The sequence below is a fragment of the Molossus molossus genome, unplaced genomic scaffold, assembly GCF_014108415.1.
Source record: "Molossus molossus isolate mMolMol1 unplaced genomic scaffold, mMolMol1.p scaffold_m16_p_13, whole genome shotgun sequence".
NCBI classification, from domain to species: Eukaryota; Metazoa; Chordata; class Mammalia; order Chiroptera; family Molossidae; genus Molossus; species Molossus molossus.
In genome coordinates, this window is record NW_023425348.1 from 91,680,407 (window position 1) to 91,704,691 (window position 24,285).

At 52.0% G+C, this 24,285-nt stretch overlaps 1 protein-coding gene across 2 annotated transcripts; it reads left to right on the top strand.

Annotated features, from left to right (window-relative positions):
* The first annotated feature begins 1,032 nt into the window (after positions 1-1,032).
* Positions 1,033-14,014, top strand: SART1 (spliceosome associated factor 1, recruiter of U4/U6.U5 tri-snRNP). Of its 2 annotated transcripts, XM_036259692.1 has the most exons (20): positions 1,033-1,410; positions 3,571-3,628; positions 4,012-4,067; positions 4,690-4,816; positions 4,920-5,025; positions 5,258-5,335; positions 5,450-5,549; positions 5,641-5,783; positions 5,903-6,109; positions 6,739-6,863; positions 6,946-7,085; positions 7,193-7,335; positions 10,397-10,570; positions 10,720-10,830; positions 11,125-11,212; positions 11,764-11,854; positions 11,966-12,101; positions 12,667-12,756; positions 12,859-12,980; positions 13,065-14,014. In XM_036259692.1, the coding sequence occupies exons 1-20, from the start codon at positions 1,095-1,097 to the stop codon at positions 13,081-13,083; spliced, it is 2,430 nt and encodes an 809-aa protein (XP_036115585.1). In that variant the 5' UTR covers positions 1,033-1,094; the 3' UTR covers positions 13,084-14,014. The 2 variants fall into 2 exon arrangements, with proteins under 2 accessions (XP_036115585.1, XP_036115586.1); XM_036259693.1 differs by lacking the exons at positions 1,033-1,410; positions 3,571-3,628 and having other exon boundaries at positions 4,016-4,067; positions 4,649-4,816; positions 13,065-14,013.
* Positions 14,015-24,285: the final 10,271 nt, after the last annotated feature.

Genomic DNA, 24,285 nt, shown 5'->3' on the forward strand with positions numbered 1-24,285 from the left:
GCTCTGGCTGTTCCAGCCGCCAGTACCCAGCACCCACAGCCTTATGTCTGGGTGTATGCTCTTTCGGAGTGGGGCATCTCAGAGAGCAACAGCTGACACTTCACCCCCCATGTCCCCATCCCCAGTCTCCAGCATATATGCTGGGTGCTAGAAATTCAAGAGTGAATAGGACAGGATGGTCTCTGCTTTTGAGAACTCCCAGTCCCATAGGGGAGAAGGGCGGACCTTTAAAGGGGCACACACATCACACTGTAGCAGATGGACCGCACAGGTGCCCCCAGATAGAGCAACTGGGTGACGGGGTTGGGGGTCAGGAGAGATTGTGTGAACTGGGCTTTCAACTTTAAGTAACTTCAAGTTATAGCCCCTCTCCTCAAGAAACAACAACAACAAAACCCAAAAAGCTCACACACACAATTGTGCCAAATTTTGCACCCAGTTTCAGGATGTTCAGACACAGCTCTTTTGTAGCTCCTTAGCCGTTCACAGATCTCAGGTTAAAAAACTCAACCCAGAGAACGTGGGAAAACAGCACTTGCTGACAATACTGGTTAGAGGGACTCGGAGGCTGGGCTGTGGAGCTGGGGGTCTCGAGGAGAGCACGCTGGGTCGTCCAGCACCCGAGGGAGGCACGATCCCAGGGAGTCCATTAGGAGGACGCCTTATTGGAGCGGCGGGAGCTGTCCACGGCAAGTCCGTGAGACAGTAAGCGTCCGGTAGCGGGGGGTGTGCAAGCGAAGGGAGGCCGGGGAGGCGCCTCCAGTTTTGGGGATGCTGGCTCAGATGCCCTCTATGGTCCTTATCGTTCTATGACCCAGTCCTCTCCAGACCTTGTCCCGACCAGGATCGCGCACCTGAAGGAGCGCACGCGCAGTCGGACCACCGGCTCCAAGCCCTCTATCCAGCCCGAGGCCGCTGCGATTGCGCATTCGAGCTCCTTCCCATGAGCCTCTGAGGCAGGCTCCGACGCGAACGACGGAAGCAGCCACTCTCGGTTTCCGGCAACACTACAGCGGCTCCAGGGCGACCCGGAAGTTTTCCCATTTTGCGTGTCGAGGCTCCGTGGCGGCTGGGCTCGGGGCAGACGCTCCACCATGGGGTCATCAAAGAAGCACCGCGGGGAGAAGGAGGCAGCCGGGACGACGGCGGCGAACGGTACCGGGAGCGCCACGGAGCAGCAACCGCGACACCGGGAGCATAAAAAACACAAGCACCGGAGTAGCGGCGGCGGCAGCAGCAGCGGTGGCGAACGACGGAAGCGGAGCCGGGAGCGGGGAGCCGAGCGCGGGGGCGGGCGGCGCGGGACCGAGACCGACACCCGCAGCGGTGCGCACGGGCGGGAGCGCAGCCAGGTCGAGCCCTCCGAGCGGCGCGTGAAGCGGGAGAAGCGCGATGAAGGCTACGAGGCCGGTGAGGGGCGGGGCCTGCGCAGGGGCGGGGCGGGCGGCCCGGGAGTCCGGGGCGGCGGGGGTCCTTGGGTTTGGAGGCGGTGCCGGCCCAGCACTCCAGGCGGAGGCATCCGCAGGCTCCCCTTGTCAGCACTTTTACAAAGGTCTTAAGGGTATTTGGAATTTAAAGGTTGTCTTCCTCTACTAAGCTCTGTGAGGGCAGAGATTTCGTTTTGCTCGATTGGAACATCACAGGCCCTTAATAAATGTTATGAGTGAATGAATGTACGAATGAATGAATGAAGTGGTACCAGCATATACCAGGGGCTGGAGAAAACCCGGTGTGGGGCGGGCGAATTGTGTAGAGCTCGCTTTAGAGACACGAGGCTGTAAAATAGGTAGGGGTCCGGACACAAAGGGCCCGCTAAGCCCTGTTAAGTTGGAACTTTGTCCTGAGGTAGTAGAGAGCCATCCATGCATTTGAATTGGGGCGTGAGTTGATCATATTCATATTTTGTGACGATCACGGCACAGAACTGGGTCGGGGTAGTGAAGACTGGAGGCCAGGTGTGGCCTGCACCAAAGCAGCAGCCTTGTGATGGAGAGACTTGGACAGGTTGAAGAAGTCATTTGGAAGAGGAATTAATACACTTGAATGATGGTGGGAAGGAAAAGAAGGAACTGAGGATGACTGGAAATTTGTCTCGAGCAACTAGGTGGTTGGTGGTGTCATCCACTGAAGTTGAGGAGTTTGGAAGAGAAGCAGACTTTTGGGGCAAGATAATGAATTCAGATTTGGAGAGTGTTGCACTTGACGTGCATAGCAGAAACCTATGAGAAACCCAGGGTCTGGGCTGCCTAGAGCAGTTTGGGAGAGAGACGTGTGTAGCTGGCAAATGAAGTCTCCTGAGAGAGCAGGGAGTGACAAGCCAGGGTCAAGAGTACCTGAGGCCCTGGCCGGTTTGTGTCAGCAGTTAGAGTGTCGGCCTGCAGTCCAGAGAGACCCAGGTTCAGTTCCCGCTGAGGGCATGTACCTCAGTTGCAGTTTGTCCCGGGCCCTGGTTGGTCGTGCGGGTGGCAGCCACTTGAGATATGTCTCCTTCACGTCAATGTTTCTCTCTCTCTCTCTCTCTCTCTCTCTCTTCCTCTCTTTCCTTCCCACTCTGTCTGAACAAAAAGTGGAAAAATGTCCTCGGGTGATGATTAAAACAACAACAACAACAAAAGAGTAGAACTTGAGAAATGCTAATATTTTAGTAGCAGGTGGAGCAAAACACTACAGGAAAGGAGGTAGAATAGCCAAAAAGGTAGAAAAACAATAGAATCTTGTGTCATGGGATTTGTGGGAAAAGTGTATTGTGAGAAGAAGAAAGTGATCAAAGGTGTCACATACCACAGGAAATCAAGTACAACCAGGAAAAGAATCCATTGGGTTTAGAAATAAGGAAGCTGATCACCTTGAAGAGTCTGGAGGGGTTGAGATCCAGGGTCCAGGTGGGATAAAAGGGGAAGGGGGAGGCAGGGAGGATGAGCAGGTGGAGGCAGCTGGTTGGAGGAACTCCATCTGAGGGTGTCCAGCTTCTGTTTGTGTGTTCAGTGAAGTTAGTTTGCTGTTTGTGAGGTGGTTGGAGAAAGTTTGAAATGCTTCTTTATCTCTGTGTTCCCAACATCCAACACAGAGCAGGCACCAATAAGTGTGTTTCTTGATTACATGAATTGCAGAGCACATGGTCATGCTGCCAACACAGTCCCTGCCTTGTGGGGAGTAACAGACCTGGAAATGACTGACCATGCTGTGGAGTTTGAGGAGAGCAGTTCATTTGGATCAGTGTTTGAACAGGACTTCATGAAGGAGGTGTCATTTGGATAGGACTTTGTCAGTCAGAGTGAGGCCAGAGAGGGCAACACGTGTTGAAAACACAGCATACAGACAAGGGAAGAGGCAGCAAAGTGAGGGATGCAGCACATTGGGCATTTTGGGTCAAGACAGGCAGGTATGTGGAAGAGGTGTGCTTCTCAGAGAATGGGGCTCAGGTAGAAGGAGTTACCGGGGTGGGAGGATGCTGCTGTTTTCTGTATCTCAGCAAGGCCTGGTGCTGGTGAGGGGCCCTGCAGCTGGGGCCAAGGATGTGGCTACTTGGCTTTGTGTTCGGCTCCTGAGCCATGCTTCTTGTTGTTCCAGCGGCCAGTTCCAAAACCAGCTCAGGAGATGCCTCGTCACTTAGCATCGAGGAGACCAAGTAAGTACTGTCTTCTTTGTCTCCACTTTTTCCTTCTGAAACAGGTAGGTCTGCAGCAGCTGCTTTAGGGAAGCTTTCACACACTAAGGTGTTCTGGCTGGAATTGGAAGTGCCATATAAATCATGTTAGCCAACCATTCGGGTTATAGAAGAGGAAGGATGGCATTCCACTGGTTAGGGGCAGGCCCGGCCCAGTGCCCATGTTCTCTGATTTGGAGGCCAGTGCCCTTCCCAATGCCCTGGACTGCCCGGGTCAGACTGTTTGGGACCCTTAGGACCACTCAGTCCCGTCCAGTTTTCAACCCCTGGCTATCCAGAAATGCATTTGGTGCTCCATTGTTGTTTTTTTGACAGCTCTTTACACTTGTATCTTTTGTCCTCAGTAAACTCCGGGCAAAGTTGGGGCTGAAACCCTTGGAGGTCAATGCTGTCAAGAAGGGTGAGTGTGTGGCTGAGGATGGGGGTGAGGGAGGACGTTTGGGTGGAAGAGAGGGGGTTAGAGCCCAGGTTCAGTACCAGCTAGTGGTCTTGTGTTTGTGTATGTGCTGACAGACATGGGACTTCTTGCTTTCATAATGGCACTTAGTTTATCTTCCCTCCTTCCTTCCTTCCCTCACTCCCTCCCTCCCTCCCTGCCAAGTTTAAAGTGAAAGAGATTTTATTAGTGAAGCGGTGAGACTCAGAGTGGCTACTCCACAGACAGAGCAGCTCAGCTTATTCTTTAAGTTGGGACAGTTGGCACTGCCGCCTCCTCTGGCTGTGAGATAGCATTAGATGGGCCGAGAGATGTGCACAGTTGCTACACACAGATTGGGGGCTGTGTAGGGGTGGGGTTTTTTAAAGTATGATTTGAGGGGCTTTGGAAGACATGGAGGGTCCCATCATGCCGTGTGGGTGACATGGGAGTGTGGCGATAAAGTGGGAACAGGAAGGTGAAGGGTCCTTCCCCTTTCTCCTGGCCCCTTCTGGCCCCCTGAGCTGGAAGGGGCAGGGTGAGTGGCTCCCTCCTCTCCCCACCAGCCATGGGCAGGCATAGCCTCACGTCTGGGCCCCCCTTCCAGAGGCGGGCACCAAGGAGGAGCCCGTGGCAGCTGATGTCATCAACCCCATGGCCTTGAGACAGCGAGAGGAGCTACGAGAAAAGCTGGCGGCTGCCAAAGAAAAGCGCCTCCTGAACCAGAAGCTGGGGTGAGGGGTCCCAGCCAGAGCGGGCGAGGGAAGGGCCTGAGGAACTGCCAGGGAGCTCTGCGGTCGGGGTGGGCTCCCAAACGGTCCCTTTTTCCCTCTTCAGGAAGGTAAAGACTCTGGGGGAGGATGACCCTTGGCTGGATGACACTGCAGCCTGGATTGAGAGGAGCCGGCAGCTTCAGAAGGAGAAGGACTTGGCAGAGAAGAGGGTGAGGACCTGGGCAGCTGGGGTGGTTGCCCAGTGCCCCTGGTGGCCTGACTCGCTGGTGAGGCAGGACGCTGGGCTGAGAGGTAGGAGGTTTGTGGTCAGTGGCGTCTGCTTTGGGTTCTCAGCAGCTAGCCTGCAGGGCCTGCCCTGTGCACTCCCACTTGATAAAGCCCTGTGTCTTCAGGTGAACCTGAATGGCCTGTGGTCATAGGTCACCCCGCTTTGTTCCACAGGCCAAGCTGCTGGAAGAGATGGACCAAGAATTTGGAGTTAGCACTCTGGTGGAGGAGGAGTTCGGGCAGAGGCGGCAGGTGAGGTTGCTGTGGCAGTGGGGTTGGGGTGGCACTGCTGTCCTTGGTGCTGGGATCCTGGGGTTGGGTGGGTCATAACTCCTGACTTGGCCGGACTTTCCCCCTCCCTCCTAGGACCTGTACAGTGCCCGGGACCTGCAGGGCCTCACCGTGGAGCATGCCATTGATTCCTTCCAAGAAGGGGAGACTATGATCCTTACCCTTAAGGACAAAGGTGGGTGGAGCTGGGGTCCTCTGGTTGGGGGCACAGTTACTGCTGACTTGAGGGCACATGTGAGTTGGCACTGCCCCTGCCCTGTCTCCAGGTGTGCTGCAGGAGGAGGAGGATGTGCTGGTGAACGTGAACCTAGTGGATAAGGAGCGGGCAAAGAAAAATGTGGAGTTGCGGAAGAAAAAGCCCGACTACCTGCCCTATGCGGAGGGCGAGAGTGTGGACGACTTGGCACAGGCAGGCGGCAGCGTGGGAGCTGGGGCAGGGGACCTCCGCAGTGGGGGCTCTGAGGAATTGGTGGCTCTGTGGCTTTTCAGGAGCCAGGCTGGTCCCAACCTGTACCTCTTGCCTTGCAGCAAAAACCCCGCTCTATCCTGGCCAAGTACGATGAGGAGCTGGAGGGCGAGCGGCCGCACTCCTTCCGTTTGGAACAGGGCGGCATTGCCGACGGCCTTCGGGAACGTGAGCTGGAAGAGATCCGGGCCAAGCTGCGGCTGCAAGCTCAGTCCCTGAGCACCGTCGGGCCCCGGCTGGCCTCCGAGTACCTCACGCCAGAGGAGATGGTGAGCCCTGCGGCCACTGCCCACACTGCCCACGCTTGTCACGGGCAGTCCTGCCTCCCAGCAGAACGCGCTCAGAAGGGCGATCTAGTCTTCTGGTGGTGCTTCTCGTGGAGGAGCAGTGATTGGTAGCCCCGGGGAGATGCTGGGGGCAGTGGGTATAGACAGAACAGGGACTGTGAGCCAGATGGACCTCCTTTATGTTGAGGCTCTGCCACATAGCCAGCCTGTGCCTTAGCTGAGTTATTTCACTGCGAGGCCCCCCATCTGAAATGCGGATTGTGGGAGCCACCTCTTACGGGCTGTTGCAAGGTTGATGATACTTTGGTGAGTGGTAATTTTACAGCTGTATGTGGATTTGGGATGACTGTGTGAACACAGATTCAGTAGATTGCGTGGCTAAGTGGCTGAGAGCAGGACTCTGGGGCCATGCCCCCCAAGATTCACAATCCCAGCTCTCCCCCTTAGTTGCTGGGTGACCTGGGGCAAGGTACTCAACCTCTGTGCCACAGTGTTCCTCCTCTCAGCGCACGCACCGCACGTCTTGTTTCTGTGTAAGAAGTGTGCGTTCTTGTGGGCTTGTGGCTGCCCACCTCTCCCCTTCCTCCTTCATGTCTCTCTTCTCCCCTTAGGTGACCTTTAAAAAGACCAAGCGGAAGGTGAAGAAAATCCGCAAGAAGGAGAAGGAGGTGGTGGTGCGGGCTGATGACTTGCTGCCTCTTGGGGACCAGACTCAAGATGGGGACTTTGGTTCTAGGTGGGTTTGGACACAGGGGTGAGGTGTGGGGGCTGGGCTGGCCTAGGGGCCAGTGCTCACTGGGGAGGTCTGTTACACCCAGACTGCGGGGCCGGGGTCGGCGCCGAGTGCTTGATGGAGATGAGGAGGCCCAGGAGGAGGAGGAGGAGGAGAAGGAGCCTGTGCCTCAGCCCTCACAGTCAGATGACACTCGAGTGGAGAACATGGACATCAGCGATGAGGGTGAGGGGACCCCGCCTGCCGAGGGTGGGCAGGAGGGGCAGGGAAAAGAGCCCAGGGTCCAAGAGGAAGAGGATGACCTGAGCAGGCATCTCCTGTGTTTCCACCAGAGGAGGGTGGAGCACTGCCACCTGGGTCCCCAGAGATGCTGGAGGAGGATGAGGCGGAGCTGGAGCTGCAGAAGCAGCTGGAGAAGGGGCGCCGGTTGCGGCAGCTGCAGCAGCTACACCAGCTGCGAGACAGCGGTGAGAAGGTAAGGGTCCCTCGAGGCTGTGCGTGGGCGCAGGTGGGTGTGGGCCTCAGCAGGACTGAGTGACAGGTGTGTCTTTGCTGATCTGTTCTTTCTTTTAAAAAAAAATTTTTTTTTTCCTTTATTGATTTTAAAGAGAGAGGAAGTGAGAGGGAGAGAATGATAGAAACATTGATGAGAGAGAACATCGATTGGCCGCCTCCTGCATCCCCACTGGGGATCCGGCCCACAACCTGGGCATGTGTCCTGACTGGGAATTGAACCGGCGACCTCTTGGTACATGGGTCGATGCTCAGCCACTGAGCCACGCCGGCCGGACTGCTGACCTGTTCTTTCATTTTTGTTATTTGCAGATTTTTAGATATCCGCAATGTTTTCACTATATGATGTTTTAGCTTTTTTTTTATCCTCACCCGAGGACATTTTTGCATTTTTTTTTTGTTCAGACAGAGCGGGAGGGAGAGGAAGAGAGAGAGAGAAACATCGATGTGAAGGGACACATCGAGTGGTTGCCACCCGCACGACCAACCAGGGCCGGGGACAAACTGCAACCTAGGTACGTGCCCTTAGCGGGAACCGAACCCGGGTCTCTCTGTACCGCAGGCCGACGCTCTAACCGCTGAGCCAAACCGGCCAGGGCTCACTATATGATGTTTTAGTGGTCAGGTTTTCCCTGTCTGTCCTTCTGTGAATACATGTTGCATGCCTGCTGTGAGTAAGGCGTTACCCTAGGGGCTGGGAGTCACTGGTAAGCAGCGCAGCCAAGAGGCTCTGTGCTCAGGGAACTGACTTTCTAGTTGGGGGCTAGGGGAGAAACCTGAGTGAACATGAGCAAACAGTAAGTTCTGATAGTAATCAGAGCTGGACAGACAAAACAAGATGGCTTGGGAGAATAAGTGGAGGGTTGGTATCTTGGGCCGGTATTCAGGGAAGACCTTTCAAGGGGTGCCATTTGAGCTGAGACTAAAGTAACACAAAGGAGACGCCCTTGCAAAGATTTGTGGTTAGAGGTAGGGTGGACTAGGTAGGTGGAGGCAGCCAGGACAGCAGATGTCTTTTGGAAAATGACCTTAGCATGCTTGAGGACCCAATAGGGTAGAACAGAGTGAGGGTAGAGCTGAAGTGGAAAGATGGTCAATGGGACCTTGAGGCCAAGGTCACCGCTGACCCTGAAAAGGCACTAACATGTGCCAGGCACTGCTTATGTGCTTTATGTATTGATTCATTGAATCCTCATAGCAGCACCCTATGAGGAAAGTTTTGTTATCTCCATGTTACAGATGAAGAAACTGAGGCACAGAAGCATTAGGCAAGTTGCCCAAGTTTACATGACTGTTAAGTGGCTCAGCTGGGATTTTAACAGCTTGACTCCAGAATCCTCATTTTTTTAAAAATATGGTTTTTAAATTTTTCTTTATTGATTTTAGAGAGAGAGAAACATTGATGCGAGAGAACATCGATTGGTCGCCTCCTGCATGCCCCCAACTGGGGATCAGGCCCACAACCTGGGCATGTGCTCTGACTAGGAATCAAACCAGCGACCTCTTGGTGCATGGGTCGTCGTCAATCATTGAGCCACACCGGCCTGGCTGTAATATGTTTTGATTGATTTTTTAGACAGGAAGGGAGAGGGAGATAGGAACATCGATGTGAGAGAGAAACATGGATTGGCTGCCTCCTGCACGCCCACAACCCGGGCATGTTCCACGACCGGGTATCAAACTGGGACCTCTCAGTCCATGGGACGATGCTCAATCCACTGAGCCACACTGGCCAGGCCAGAGTCCATACTTTTAACCCTACATCTACCACCTACGGGGGGAGAGAGGGGTTGGAGAGAGGCTGGAGCAGTGAAGCAGGGTTGCCTCCGGGGTGGGTAGAGGCGGAGTCCCTGCAGAAGAGTCTGGAGAAGCAGCAGCCCTATGGTGGGAGGAAGACCACAGGAGTGAGGTGTCACAGAAGCTGGAAGGGGTTTTGAGGAGATGGAATAGGCATCTTCTGACACCACTGAGAGGTGGTCAGATGTGGCAGTTGAGACAGTTCCAGTGATTCAGGAGGACAGGAAGAGGTGGGGGTTGCAGAAGTGAGGGCAGCAACTTGAAACACTTCCTCAGAGCAGGAGTTGGCAGGCTTTTTGTTAAAGGGCCTGAGATATATGAGGCTTAAGGGCTTATGGTCGCGGTCAGAACTAAGATTCTTGGCCATTGTGTCAAAAGCAGCCACATACGGTTTGTAAACGAATGGGCATGGCTGTGTTCCCATGTAACTGCACTGGTGAGACAGGTGGCGGGCCATGGCTTGCCCTCCCCTGCTCCAAAGAGAATCAGAGAAATGGGGCAGTAGCTGAAGGGGCTGTGAGTTGAGGAAAGTTTTTCTTTTTCACACTTCATGATTTATAGCATTAATATTAAACAATTATATTCAAGAATCACAGAGTTTATGGCTGAAAGGATTATAAAGGTTATGGAGCCTAGTGATTCTCAGCCTGGCTATACATTTATAATCACCAAGCAAGTTTTTTTTTTTATCCTCACCTGAGGACACTTTTGCATTTATCTTCAGATAGAGTGGGAGGGAGAGAGGGAGAAAGAGAGAGAAACATTGATGTGAGAGAGACACATCGAGTGGTTGCCACCCACATGATCCCAACCAGGGCTAAAGACAAACTGCAACTAAGGTACGTGCCCTTAGCGGGAAACGAACCTGGGACTTGCTGGTCCATGGGCCGACGCTCCGACCGCTGGGCCAAACTGCCCAGGGCCCAAGCAAGTTTTTTAAACTTACCTGAACCATGCCTTGGCTGAGTGGCTCAGTTGAATATTGATTCAAAGTGCAGTAGGGAGCCAGTGATGGTTTTGGAGCAGAGGAGTGATCTAATGAGATTGATGCAGGAGCAGAGTAGAGAGCTATAAAGGTCAGGGAGGATGTGGAGACCATCACAGGTCTGCTGCAGGCAGTGGGAATGGCTTGTCTTGCTGCTACCAGGGAGGATCTTGGGTTCCTGGGTCTCAATGGCACTGCCCTAGAAACTTCTGGGTTTGCCCACAGCTGTTCCCTCCTCCAGGTGGTGGAGATTGTGAAGAAGCTGGAGTCCCGTCAGCGGGGCTGGGAGGAGGATGAGGATCCCGAGCGGAAGGGGGCCATCGTGTTCAACGCCACATCGGAGTTCTGCCGCACCTTGGGGGAGATCCCCACCTACGGGCTGGCCGGCAACCGGGAGGAGCAGGAGGAGCTCATGGTGTGTCTCCAAGCAGCACCTCCCCCACTGACCTGTCTGCTTTTGGCTGAGGACCTGGTGTGGGCAGCAGTGCTGGCCCCAGTGGTCCTCAGTGATGAGCCTGTGTCCAGATGGGCCTCCTGGGCTGACACTGGTCTTCTGTCCTTCAGGACTTCGAACGGGACGAGGAGCGCTCAGCCAATGGTGGCTCTGAGTCCGACGGGGAGGAGAACATTGGCTGGAGCACAGTCAACCTGGACGAGGAGAAGCAGCATCAGGATGTGAGGAGGGGGAAAAGTGAGCGGGGGCTGGGAGGATGGAAGGGACCACACAGCCTCGTGGAGTTGGGGCTGGAGGCAGACCGCCTGGGCTCCAGCCCCAGCTCTGCCCACTCCTAGCTCTGGGGCATTGGGCAAGTTACCAAGTGTCCCAGAGCCTTAGTCTCCTTGCCTGTAAATGGGGCACACAGGGCCTGGGCATGGAAGGGACCGCAGTCGTGTGTGGTGGGGGTGACTGTTGGGTAGGGGGTGAGAAGAGTCCATGTGGCCCACTCACCACTGTGTGCCGCCCCCCAGTTCTCCGCCTCCTCCACCACCATCCTGGACGAGGAGCCCATCGTGAATAGAGGGCTGGCAGCTGCGCTGCTCCTGTGTCAGAACAAAGGTAGGGGCTCCGGGCCGCCATGAGCCTTGCTGGGGCCTGGGTGCTGTGCCAGCCAGGTGCCAGCATGGCTTCCTCTGGTCCCTTCCGCTGTCTTCCTTTTGTTCCCAGTGCTGTGAGCCGTACCCCCAGGACCCACGAGCCTCTCCTTTTGCACCTGGCTGGGGGGCAGTCATGGGAGTGTCTGGCCTGCTCTCCATCACCCTATTTGTTATGGCTGCTCACATGTCCCCCTACGAAGCACCATTTATCCCTCAAGGCTCAGTGTTCCTGAGGAAGAGTGGGGGACTTGAAGCCATTCAGGCTGTGGCACAGAGACCCTGGCATTAGGGTCCCAACTGTGCCATTTACTTGGTCAGTGGCCCTTGACAAGGGCCTGATTTCTCTGAGTTTCTTTCCTCTGTCTGCAAAACAGGCCTGATGCCTCTACTCCCACAGCATGGCTGTGAGGGACCCACAATGCCTTCTGAGCAGTTGGGGGTGTCAGGCTTGCCCTGGGCTGTGCCCCTGCGATGGGCAGGACGGCCTGGCATCTCACTGCACCCTCTGCCCAGGGCTGCTGGAGACAACAGTGCAGAAGGTGGCCCGAGTGAAGGCGCCCAACAAGTCCCTGCCATCCGCGGTGTACTGCATCGAGGACAAGATGTAAGTGTGGCCGGGGAGGTGGAAGGCCAGGGGCTGGCGGTGGCTCAGAACTACCCAGAACCCAGGCACAGTGGGCGGGGTCTGGTCCTGAGGCCCTGTGTCTGGCTCCAGGGCCATTGATGACAAGTACAGCCGGCGGGAGGAGTACCGGGGCTTCACCCAGGACTTCAAGGAGAAGGACGGCTACAAGCCTGATGTTAAGATTGAGTACGTGGACGAGACGGGCCGAAAACTCACACCCAAGGAGGTGAGGCTCTGAGACGGGGCTCTGGTGATGTCACAGGGTCTGGACTCAGTTGGCCACTGGCTAGGGGCCTGGAGAAGTGTCGGGACCTCTGTGCCTCTGTCTCCTTTCTGGTGGGCATAGCAGTCCCCCCTCAGGCCTGGTGGGAGGGTGAGGCAGGTTCCTTGGTTCCTTTGCTCACCTGCCCCCTCAGTGGCTTGACCTGCCTCGGGGCCACCGTTCTGGTGGGCAGTGTCCTGGCCCTGGACTGATCCTGTGCTTACTGACACCAGCTCCTGCTGGAGGCCTCGCCTGCCTCCTGCCTCCCCAGTCTTCCACCCTCACCCCACCGTGCCCTTCCCCACACTCCCTGGGTTTGCTGGCCTCCTCCCTCCTGCCTGTGTCCTGGCCCAGCCTCGGCCCAGCGGATGTCCCTGGAGGTCCTGAGCACCCCCAGCGCAGCACATCCATCTCCTGTGCCCGTCTCCCCTTCTCTCCTCCCCTTCCCACCATCCCAGCTCAAGTGGGTCACCACTGCTCCCCGCACGGGGCACAGGCGGCTCTAACGTGGTTCCTGCCATGTCCCCAGGCTTTCCGGCAGCTGTCGCACCGCTTCCACGGGAAAGGCTCAGGCAAGATGAAGACGGAGCGGCGGATGAAGAAGCTGGACGAGGAGGCGGTAGGTGGCCCGTGGGGAAGACGTGGGGGTGGCTTCCACATCTAGTGTGGCTGCTGGGCTGTGGCTACTCCTTCCTAGTGCTGACTGGCCGTGACCCCACAGCTCCTGAAGAAGATGAGCTCCAGCGACACGCCCCTGGGCACCGTGGCTTTGCTTCAGGAAAAGCAAAAGGCCCAGAAGACCCCCTACATCGTGCTCAGCGGCAGTGGCAAGAGCATGAACGCGTGAGTGGGCCGGGGCGAGTGGGCCGGGCAGGCGGAGGGCCCGGGGTGCCGCACTCCAGCCTCATACCCTTCTTTTCTCTGCAGGAACACCATCACCAAGTGAAGCCACCCTCCCTTCCGATGTCCCCAACTTTAATATTAAATAAAGTTCCTTCCTTATTTTTTCCTCGCTGGTCATGGTGCAGATTCCAGGGTTAGACCTGGGAGGAAAGACAGGCGCTGCTGGGAACATCGACAGCACCACAGGCAGGCTCAGTGGTCAGCTGTGTGACCTCAGGCAAGTCACTGAACCTCTCTGAGCCTTAGTTCTGCCGTTTGTACAGGATGTCTTCTGAAGATTAAATGAGCTCATTCATTCATTCATTCACCTGGAAATCAGGTGAGCAAGACCCCTCTGAGGTGGCTTAGAGTCTGGCCTCTGCAAGGTGAGACTTGATCATCAGACGAGACACGAATAACTAAACAAGATGAACAGAGAACTAGCCTGGATCTTCTAAGACAGTCCTTCACCCCCACCCAGGGCACCAACCAGCAGAAGAGAAGCCAGTGGTTTATCTTCTTAATCCCCTGTCCACACCTCCTGGCCACTGTCGGAGGTCCCGCCTCCCTTACCTCTTACTTACCCTTGTCAGGCTTTCCCGTAAGAGATGGAGGATGTTTTAGAGACGTGGGCACCCGGGCTCTCCTAGCGTCCAGCGCTACACCAGCCGCTGCCCCCAGGGCCCGGGACTGCTCAGCCTGGCAGGGAAGGGACTGGGCTCTGCGCAGGATGGAGGTGCCACCCCATGGTCCTTGCACCCCCTTGTGTGTGGAGGAGAGAGCGCCTTGGGGCGGGAGGTCCTTACAGTGCCTCCCAGGACTGGCCCCAGGAGCAGCTTCGGCAGGGAGGGTGAGTCCTCCGAGTGGACTCCGAAGGCTTGAGGAGCTGCTGAGGGACGAGCCAGAGCCCTGGAAGGGAAGTGACGTGGCTCCCATGGGTGTTGGACAGAACTGGCGTCCTGCCCCCACCTGCACCCAAATATGTTCCGGGTGGTGCAGATTTTTTAAAAAATGAATCCAAAAAATAAGTAGGAGAAAAGAGTGAATTAAAGAAAAAATAATTGGGTGGAAAAATGTAAGCAAAGAACAAAATACAGTTGCCTTAACTAATTGCTTTTGATGACAGTTTTTGCATGACAAACTCACCCAGCACAGACTCTTGAGCTCGGTGCCTCCCCAGCTCCCTCAGGGAGGTGCCCACAGGGTATCTAGACTGGGTATAGGATTTGGGGAACCTCAGTCCATTTCTTCCAAAAGCCTGTGAGGCCCATCAAGTGTTGACAGGCAGTCCAGTGACCTTGGCATGGTAGCTCTGGCTCTGCCAAGCTCATGTTGCAGCTCACGTTTATCTGTAGGAAATGGCTCATTAGGAGGCTGTCGCCATCATCAGAGCTAGAAATGCCTAGAGCAACAGTGGACCAGGGTTGAACGACCAGATTTGGCCCAGGATTCCTCTTAACTGACCCTAGTGACTAGGGTAGACACTAAATGGTGAGTCAGGGACTTGGAAGGTCTTTCAGAGATAGAGGCCTCCTCCAGGAAGTCTCCCAGTTTGGAACCATTTGCCAGCTTCCTGTCCTGTGGCTGCCAACCCCCAGGCCATGTGCTTGCCCTTCCCCGCCCTGCAGGCTGGTGTGAGGGTCAGTGAGCTCTTAGCTGGGGCTTGGGGGCGAGCCAGCTGGGCAGTAACTCAGGGTATTTTTCCATTTACTCACTGGCTGACCGGAGGCAACAACTTGCTGCTGAATCTTGGTGTTTTTCTCTGCAAAATGGGGAATGTGATTTCAGACTTGTGGGGCTCGTATAAAGCATAGTTGGGAACGTTCGTTCTTTTGTTACTTCAACACGTTTTACTGAGCATCTGCTGGCTGGGCCTGGGGATAAGGAGCAGAGCCAGGCAGTCAGCCCGGGCCCACGGGGCTCTGATGGGAACAGCTGTTGAACAAGGACATCACCAGGTGTGAAGGGGTTGGGAGGCGGTCCAGCCCATGGCCCTCTATGTGGCCCCTGGCCCCTCAAAAGGGCTCTAAGAGCCCAGATTTAAGCCACAGAAACCCATTAACCTGCCCTCTGTGCCACCAGCACACAGGGAACCCCCACTGATAGGGCACCTTCTCTACTCCCTGCCCTGCCTTCCCCACCCAGGGAGGCCATTCTGGGCCTGGTGATGCCAACTGTCCAAAGCAGGCGTGGCCTGGGCATTGAGCAGGGGCAAGGTGGGTCCTGCCCCCTCTGGCTGCCCACCCCTTCCAGGTCCTCCAGACCTCTTCAAGCCCCAAGGGCCACACAGCCTGTGACTCCACCTGTCAGCTAATGGTCCCTGTCTGTGTCCCCCCATGGTGTGGGGAGGACTGGCAAGCCCACGGGACCAGGAACCTGCCTCCCCCCACACACACTTCTCTGGTGCTGGCGGATTTAAGACAACCTCTCCAATTCATATCCTGGGTGCCCAGGCAGGGCCCTGCATCCTAGGTCCCCTGGTGCAATTGGAAAAAGGTGCCCCTCTAGACAGCCCCTCGGAACATGGCTGGTGGGCTGAATTCCCACCCATCTGCAACCAAGGCGCTATTCTATTATTATTATTATTATTATTCTGGAGGATTGAGAGGAGAGAAGTGGACTGAGAGGAAGGAAGTCCCAAGGTGCTATTATTGGCGCCCCTCAGTACCAAAGCCACAAGAGCCCCTAGGACTGAGGCCCCCTATCCTGGCTTCCCCAGCTGGTCCTGTCTTTGTCCCATGGTGAACTCAGAAAGGAGTCAGCCAGATACAGACTTGGGGTAACTGAAAGCCAAGCAGGGTGAGGGGCTCGCTCTGCAGGGTCAGGCTTCTAGGGTTGAATGTCATGGGCATGGAGGGGGCTGTTCCCTAGAGGAGGGGGGATGTGGCACAGGAGGAACACTCAAGTTCCCTTTCCCTCCTTGGTCACTGGGCTGGGTCTCCCCCCACTCACCATCTGCACATTCCTGGCATGTGCCCCGTCTCTAGAGCCCTACTTCCTTGGCTCCCACGTGGGGGTGGTAGCTGCTGCTTCCAACTGCTCAGTGATATCTCATGTTCACTTTTTGCCTTTACAATTCTCAGAGATCATATTAACAATTCTTTAGATCAAATTCTCAGTTAAATAACAGTTTCAGTCTGCTGACTGGGCTCTGACTGATACCTGTATGTCTTTATGCTGAAATTGGTTTAAAAAGAAGAGGAAGAAAAAAATCAAGAATTGTCCTGCCTCTCCTGTACTGGTTGTATTTCAGAATAACCAAATAGCTTGTAATGGGAAGCTCTTATAGAAAAATTCCAACTAAGAATACAGAGCTAAGGATATAATTTGGAAATCACCGTACTGCAACGCCTCTTGAATGAAGGATGTTGGCAATAATGATCAACTGCTAACCCTTCCCGTAAAAATTGATAGGAAACTTGATAACAAATGCATGTTGCCATCGATTCCTGAGGCCACGAATCACCTTTCACATCATTAGAAGCAGAACAAGCCGGTCAGCCGTGTGGCTCAGTGGCTGAGCATCGACCCATGCACCAAGAGGTCGCCAGTTCGATTCCCGGTCAGGGCACATAATAAATAAATAAAAGCAGATCAGGCCTCCTGATGTGATGCAGTAGCACCAGCACCTCTGAAACTTTCTGTCCAAAATAATGGCCTCTAGGTTTACCTACCAGATTCCAAGAATGATGGGGGACAGAGGAACATGCTAGATGTCACCACTAGGATGCAATCAGCCAATCAGGCATGTGGGAGATTCTACAGGCAAAGGAGCTGATTTTATAAAAAATAAAAGACATAAGACCTGGCCAATGTGGCTCGGTTGGCTGTTGCCCATGTACCAAGAGGTCTTGGATCCTGTTCGCAGTTGGGGCACATGCCCAGGTTTCGGGCTCAATCCCCAGTGGGTGGTGTGCAGGAGGCAACCAATCGATGTTCTCTCTCATCGATGTTTCTCTCTCCCTCTCCCTCTAAAATCAATAAAATCATATTTAAGCAAAATAAATAGCTCTGGCTGGTGTGGCTCGGTTGGGCATTACCCTGTGAACCAAATGTTGCTAGTTCGATTCCCTGTCAGGGCACATGACCAGTTTGTGAGCCCGATCCTCAGTGGGGGGCATGCAGGAGGCAGCCAATTGATGTTCTCTCTCATCGATGTCTCTAGCTCTCTCCCTCTTCCTTTCTCTCTCTAAAATCAATAAAGAAAAATTTTAAAGAAAAACATTTTTTAGATAATCAGGGAAATTTGAACAGACTGGCTATTAGATGGTATTTATTTTGTTAGGTATTTTGTTAGGTACTGGCAAGGTGGTTAAGAAAAAAAATCTTTATCTGTTAGAGATACATGTATATATGAATGTAATCTACATACTACATATATATATTATCATATATACAAATATTAGAATGTAATGAGATCTGAGATTTGCTTTAAGTTACTCCAATATTAAAAAATAACAAAAAAAAAAAAAATATGGGGAGTGGGTATATATGAAGCAGGACTAGCAAGATGTTTATAGTCACTGAAGCTGGGTGATGGGTACAGGGCAGTCATTATTCCATCCTTCTACTTCTGAGTATTTCAAAATGTCCATTATAAAATGTTGTTTCAAGAGAGCTAAAAAATGTTGGCTTCGCAACAGAACAATGTACATATGTTCAGCCAAAGACACGAACAAGAATGTTCAGAACACCACTATTTATAACCATCCCAAACTGGAAGCAACCCAAATGTCCATCAACAGTAGAAGGGATAAATGATGGCTATTCCTCTAACAGAATGAATAATATGGATGAATCTTGGACGTGATAGAGGTAAAGATCAGACATAAAATTATACACACTGCCTGCTTCTGCTTCCATTTAATACAAAAACAGGCGAAATTAATCTATGCGATTAGAAGTCAGCACAGTGTTTCTCCAGGTAGAGCCTGAAAACGAGCCAGAAGGGCCTGAGGAGTGATGATGTACGAGGGCAGAAGATGGATGTCCCTGCTCAAACACTAGTTTCTTCCTTCATAATTTTTGTTTGTTTTGGTTTATTTTTCCTATTCCTATTCAGGCTCTCAACAGACTGAATGACGCTTACCTGCACTGGTGAGGAGGACTTTCCTCAGTTGCCGACTCAATGCTAATCTCTTCCAGAAACACCCTCACAAACACACCCAAGAAGTACTGTTTTACCAGCTCTCCGGGCATCCCTTAGCCTAGTCAGGTTGACGTGTAAAATTAACCATCACAATGAGTCACCTAAAATGGTCTAGAAAATTACTTTTCTGCTTAAACAAAAACAGAGTGGTCACCCTGGCTGGTTTGGCTCAGCGGTTGTAGCGTCGGTCTGTGGACCAGAGAGTCCTGGGTTCGGTTCCCGCAAGCGTCACGTACCAAAAAACAAAAACAAAAACAGAGTGTTTCTGTTCTATACAAGCAATACTTTTTCTTTCTTTTTTTTATCCTCACCCGAGGACATTTTTGCATTTATCTTCAGATAGAGCTGGAGGGAGAGAGAGAAACATCAATGTGAGAGACTCATTGAGTGGCTGCTGCCCATGGGACCCCAACCAGGGCTGGGGACAATCCGCAACCAAAGTACGTGCCCTTAGGGGGAACCAAACCCGAGACTCTCTGGTCCGCGGTCCGACCCTCTAACCGCTGAGCCAAACCGGCCAGGGCATATATAAGCAATACTTTCTATTTGTCCTGCCTTCTATTGTTTTTCTCCTTCCTTGCTTTGAGTTTTTACCACCTTTTCTTTTTACTGGCTTGGAAGTTATGCACTCTATTTCTGTTTTCCAGATCACCTGAGCATTTTGACATATGTATTAACAAAGTCTAAACTTAGCCAGTAGATCTTTTTACCTTCAAATTACACAAAACTTTCTGAACCCTTTCATTATAACCACTCCCTCTAGTCCTGTTTTGTTCTCAGAACTGTATTTTGACTTTTAAGAACTGCCCCTGAGTCAGCAGCATCATCAAGAAACTTGCTCCTCGTTCCTTCTTGCTTCTCAGGTCTCTCCTCGGGTCATCTTCATTCTTTCTGAAGTTCAGCTTCTAGAAGTTCCTTCTGTCTGTCGGTGATAAACTCCCATATGCTGCTGGCTGGAATGCCTTCACCTTGGCCCAGGATGGGAATGGCTGACCTCGCTCATAGAGCTGTGGTGAGGACCAAAGTGGCCCCCTTTGGCCATGTCTCTGAGGCGCAAACACCCTAGGAAGATGGAGGTGGCCTCACTCGGGGCCTCCGCTCCGGCTGGCTGGGTCCCAGCCAATCCCGCAACACTCCTTCCCTGACTCTTGAGGGACCAGATCCTGCCATCTCAGGTGATTCTCATCCCCAAATCCCTTAGCGTGGCATTCCAGGCCCCGCACCTTCCACACTTCACCTGCCCGACACACACCACATTACCTGCCCGTCTCGGGACTCCTGGCCTTTCCTTCCTCTGTGCACCTGCTCTAGGAGACAATTAGAGAAGCCAGTTTCCCTCTGTGCCAATATATGCTCCATCTTGGGGAGTGAGGAAGAGAGACAGGAGGGGTCCCCAAAACTGTGTTAGCTCTGGACAGAAAGGAGGGACCAAAAAAAGGGGAGGACCTCACTGCAGAGGCCTCCTCTCACAAAGCTGTGGCCAAGGGTGATGTGTAGGATTGATAAGACAGACCTTGATTGTCAAGATGCTAACTTAGGGGAGATATACGGTGACTTGGGGGCCGACGTGAAGGAGGCAGGCATTGAAGTTTCCGTGACAAGGCAAAGATGAATCTGAAAGCTTCAGCAGTTTCTAGAAGGGAAACAGTTGAAATAGGGGGGTGAGCAGGTCCCCGGGAAGAAGACCCCTTTAGAGATTAGAGTTCTGAGGTCTCAGCCCCTCTGCCCAAAATACAATGTCCCACCGCTTTGAGTCCCATGCTATTTTCTGAAACAGGGTTTCTGGAGGGGACACACACAGCCACCGACACTGCCATGTGAGGCCCCCTGCACCTGGTCTGGGTACTTTAAAATGGAGACTAGGTCAGGCCAGTGTGGCTCAGTGGGTTGAGCATCCTCCCATGCACCAAGAAATTACTGGTTCGATTCCTGGTCAGAGCACATGCCCAGAGCACAACCGCACAACCCAGCCAGGGCCGGGGACAAACTGCAGCCGAGGTACGCGCCCTTAGCAGGAACCGAACCTGGGTCTCTCCGGACCGCAGGCCGATGCTCTAACCGCTGAGCCAAACTGACCAGGGCGGAAAAATTTCTTAAATGGAGACTAGGGCAGCCCCTGCCTCACTCCTAGAGTTCGTGAGCACATGTGGGTCTGTATATGCCTGAAGGGAGGGGACTGGTAGGGCCTGTGGAAGTGAATTCCCCTTGGGGGTGTGGAACGTGTTACCAGCGGTGGCAGTCACAATTGCTGTTAGACCTTTGGTTGGACAGAGACTTGCTTCTGGACTGTATAACTGGGATGGATGTTTTGGGATGCTGCAGCCCAGGGCAGTTGCTGACTTGCTGGTAGAACGTGCTTACTGTGACCCCTGCTGGTAGCTTCTATAAATGAGGACTATAGAGCCAGGAACTGATGCCACCTCACACCAGCCAAGGTCCTGCGGTTGGAACTACCGTGCATACCAACCACAAGGAGTGCCCTTCTCTGAGAATGAATGAGAACAGAGCCAGCCCAGCACTCCCTCCAGGCTCGCCAGCCTGGGATGCTAGTGACAAAGGTTTCTGGTACTTGGCACGTCACAGTGAACAAGCGAGGGCTGCACAGCAGAGTGGATACTTCAGCACTCTCAGGCCTCACAGCAGTAACTGTCACAGGACGACATTGCTGCCACCAGTCCCTGGCACTCGGTAGACGGCCTCGGCCATTGCTAATGCTTTATTCCCGGGTCGCCCAGCAAGGCGTGCGACGTGCCTTTACAGATCCCATAGGGACTTTGGTTTCTCTTATGTCAGTGGACCAAATTCAAACACTGTATGAGCCACTGTTGGTGTCCTGACTGTCCATGACATTGGGAATACTCTGACCGTGGTTCCTGCCCAGGAAACAGCCCCCACTGCCTTTCATGCCCCTCAGATACCGATTGGTAAGCAGAGATGATTGGGCCTTGCATGAAGACAAAATCCAGGGAGATGCAACCCAACTCACCTCCTTGGGGGACATCCGGGGCAGCTACTAAGGATCCACTGCTGGCCTGAGCCTCCAACTACAGAGAAGAGGCCTTACACCACTTTGACTTCTTTGTACATTGAAGATGACATACTCCACATTTAAAAATTTTACAAAAGCTGCCCAGTTGGTGTGGCTCAATGGTTGAGCATTGACCCATGCACCAAGAGGTCACCGGTTGGATTCCCAGTCAGGGCACATGCCCAGGTTGTGGGCCCAATCCCCAGTGGGGGGCATGCAGGAGGCGGCCAATTGATGTTCTCTCTCATCGGTGTTTCTATCTCTCTGTCCCTCTCTGACTTTCTCTCTAAAATCAATAAAGAAAAAATTAAAAAAACAAAACCCAAAGAGTGCCAAAAAGAGAAGAAAGGAATTATCCACACCTACATACATCATAAAGAATTTAAGAATATCAGAGATAATGCTTAACAGAGAGAAAAATCACATCATATACAAGGGAACAAGAATTAGACTGACATTAGGCTGTTCAATAGCAACCCTAGATGCAAAAATATTTTCAAAGTATTGAAGGAGCCCTGGCCGGGTAGCTCAGTGGGTTAGAGCGTTGTCCTGATGTGCCAAGGCTGGGGGTTTGATCCCCAGTCAGGGCACAAACAAGAACCGACCAATGAATGCATAAATAAATGAACAGCAAATTTATGTTTCACTCTCTCTCAAAAATCAATAAATAAAAACTAAAAAACAACAAAGTATTAAAGGAAAATAATTTAGAATCCAGAACTTCATATCCATCCAAACTGTCTTTCAAATATGACAGATGGGTCCCAATATATACCAATGATTATAATGAGTTGAATGAATTAAACATATCAATTAAAAGACAAAGAGTGATTCAATCTTTAAGAATCCGGGTAACACCCAGCAGCATCTAACGCATGGGGATGTGCACTGATTGAAAGTCAAAGGATGGTTGACTCATGAGGCAAAAATACTAACCAGAAGAGATCTGGGGTAGCTATACTAACATCAGGTGAAATAAACTAAGATACAAAGTATCTGTAGGGATGGAGTCACTCTTTCCTATCTTAAACATGTTTTACTTAATAACATAAACTGTAGATGTATTAAGCAAAAACTGAGACTACAGGAAGAAATCATAAACCCACCTCAGAGATCCACTGTCGGTAGATGTCAATAGGCACAGCCACTTTGGAAACATTTCCCAGCACTGTCTGAGGTTGTGACAGCGGAAGTGCACGCCTAGGAACTGTCACAAGAGAAACTCTCCCACACATACAAAAACACATACAAGAATGTTTTACAGCCCAGCCGGTGTGGCTCAGTGGTTGAGCGTCAACCCATGCACCACGTCACCGGTTCGATTCCTGGTCATGGCACAGACCCAGGTTGTGGGCCCGATCCCCAGTGCAGGGCATGCAGGAGGCAGCCAATCGATGTTCTCTCTCATCGATGTTTCTATCTCTCTCTCTCTCCCTTCCTCTCTCTCTAAAAATTCATAAAAAAAAAGAGAATGTTTTACAAAAGCAAAAATGTGGGAAGAACCCAAAGGCCATCAACAGAAGAGTGAATGGATACAATGTGTTACAGACCAACAAAGAAATAATATTGACAGTCAAATCAACTACAGCAACCTACAATAGGGAGAGACAAAAACGTGCGATTAAATGAAAGAAGTCAGCTCGCAAATATGACATTCAGCATGTTAACCTTTTCGTAAGGTTAAAAAGAACTTTAAAAAACTTTTTAGCCCAGCTAGTGCGGCTCAGTGCACTGAACTTCATCCCATGGACGAGAGGCCCTGGTTGGGTTCCTGGTCAGGGCACATGCCAGGGCTTTCAGGCTCGATCCCCAGAGGGGGCGTGCAGGAGGCAGCTGATCGATGTTTCTCTCTCACATCGTTTCTCTCTCTCTAAAAAAATCAATGAAAACACATTTCAAAAACTCTTTAAAAATATGTTTCGATACAAGAAAAAAATATAAAAAGAGATCAAGGGCATATAAAATTCAAGACGATGATTACCTTGGGTAGGAGAACAGAGGATGGGATGGGGGGGGTAGGGGGAGGTATATGGTTGACTGGGTTGTTGTCAAAATCCTAGCTTTTGTGGTGGTGGGTCTGAAGGTGCTTACACTATCAAAAATAACCAACTAAATACTTAAATACATTTTATAGGCCAAAAGAGGAATCATAAGAGAAATCAGAAAACACTCAAAACCAAACTATAATAAAATTCTAGATACCTCACGCCAATCAGGATGGCTATTAAAAGAAAAACAAATAAACAATCAGAAAATAACATGTTGTTGAGGATGTGGAGAAACTGGAACTCTTGTGCATTGCTGGTTGGAATGTAAAATGGTGCGGCCCCTGTGGAAAACAGGATTGCAGTAGCTCCTTAAAAAATTAAACACAGAATTACCATATGGTGCAGCAAATCTGCTTCCAGGCACATAACCAAAAGAACTGAAAGCAAGCTCTCTAGGAGACATTTGTTCACCCATGTTCAAGCAGCATTATTCCAACGGGTAAAGGTGGAAGGAATCCAAGTGCCCACTGACAGCTGAATGGATAAACCAAATGTGGCATATTAATGGACATACAGTGGAGTTCAGCCTTAAAAAGGGAATGAATTCTGACACATGCTACAATACAGATGGACCTTGAGAACTTTATGGTAAGTAAAATAAGCCAGACAAAAGGACAAATACTATATGATTCCACTTCTCTGAGGCTACCTAGTCAAACTCATAGAAACAGAAAGCAGAAAGGTAGTTGTCAGGGCCTGGGGGGAGGGGCACGAGTTGTTGGCGGGCATAAAAATGTTCTGGAGATTGGGTGCACAGTAATGTAGATGTACTCAACACTGCTGAACAGGGCATTTAAAAATGGTTAAGATGGAAAATTTTATGTGTATTTTAATACAATTTTTAAAAAACAAGATACAAATATACACAGAGCTGCATCAAGGGAGATTTTAGCCTACTCATAGCTTACCTTCTCACAAAGGGGAAACAGTACCTTTAAAGGAAAACAATCTAGAAACTGTCCCTTTCACCCAGTGATCAGTTTGATACCTGTACCGCATGCCCTGTGAACTGCAGTAAGTGCACATCAGCTCTAGGCTGTT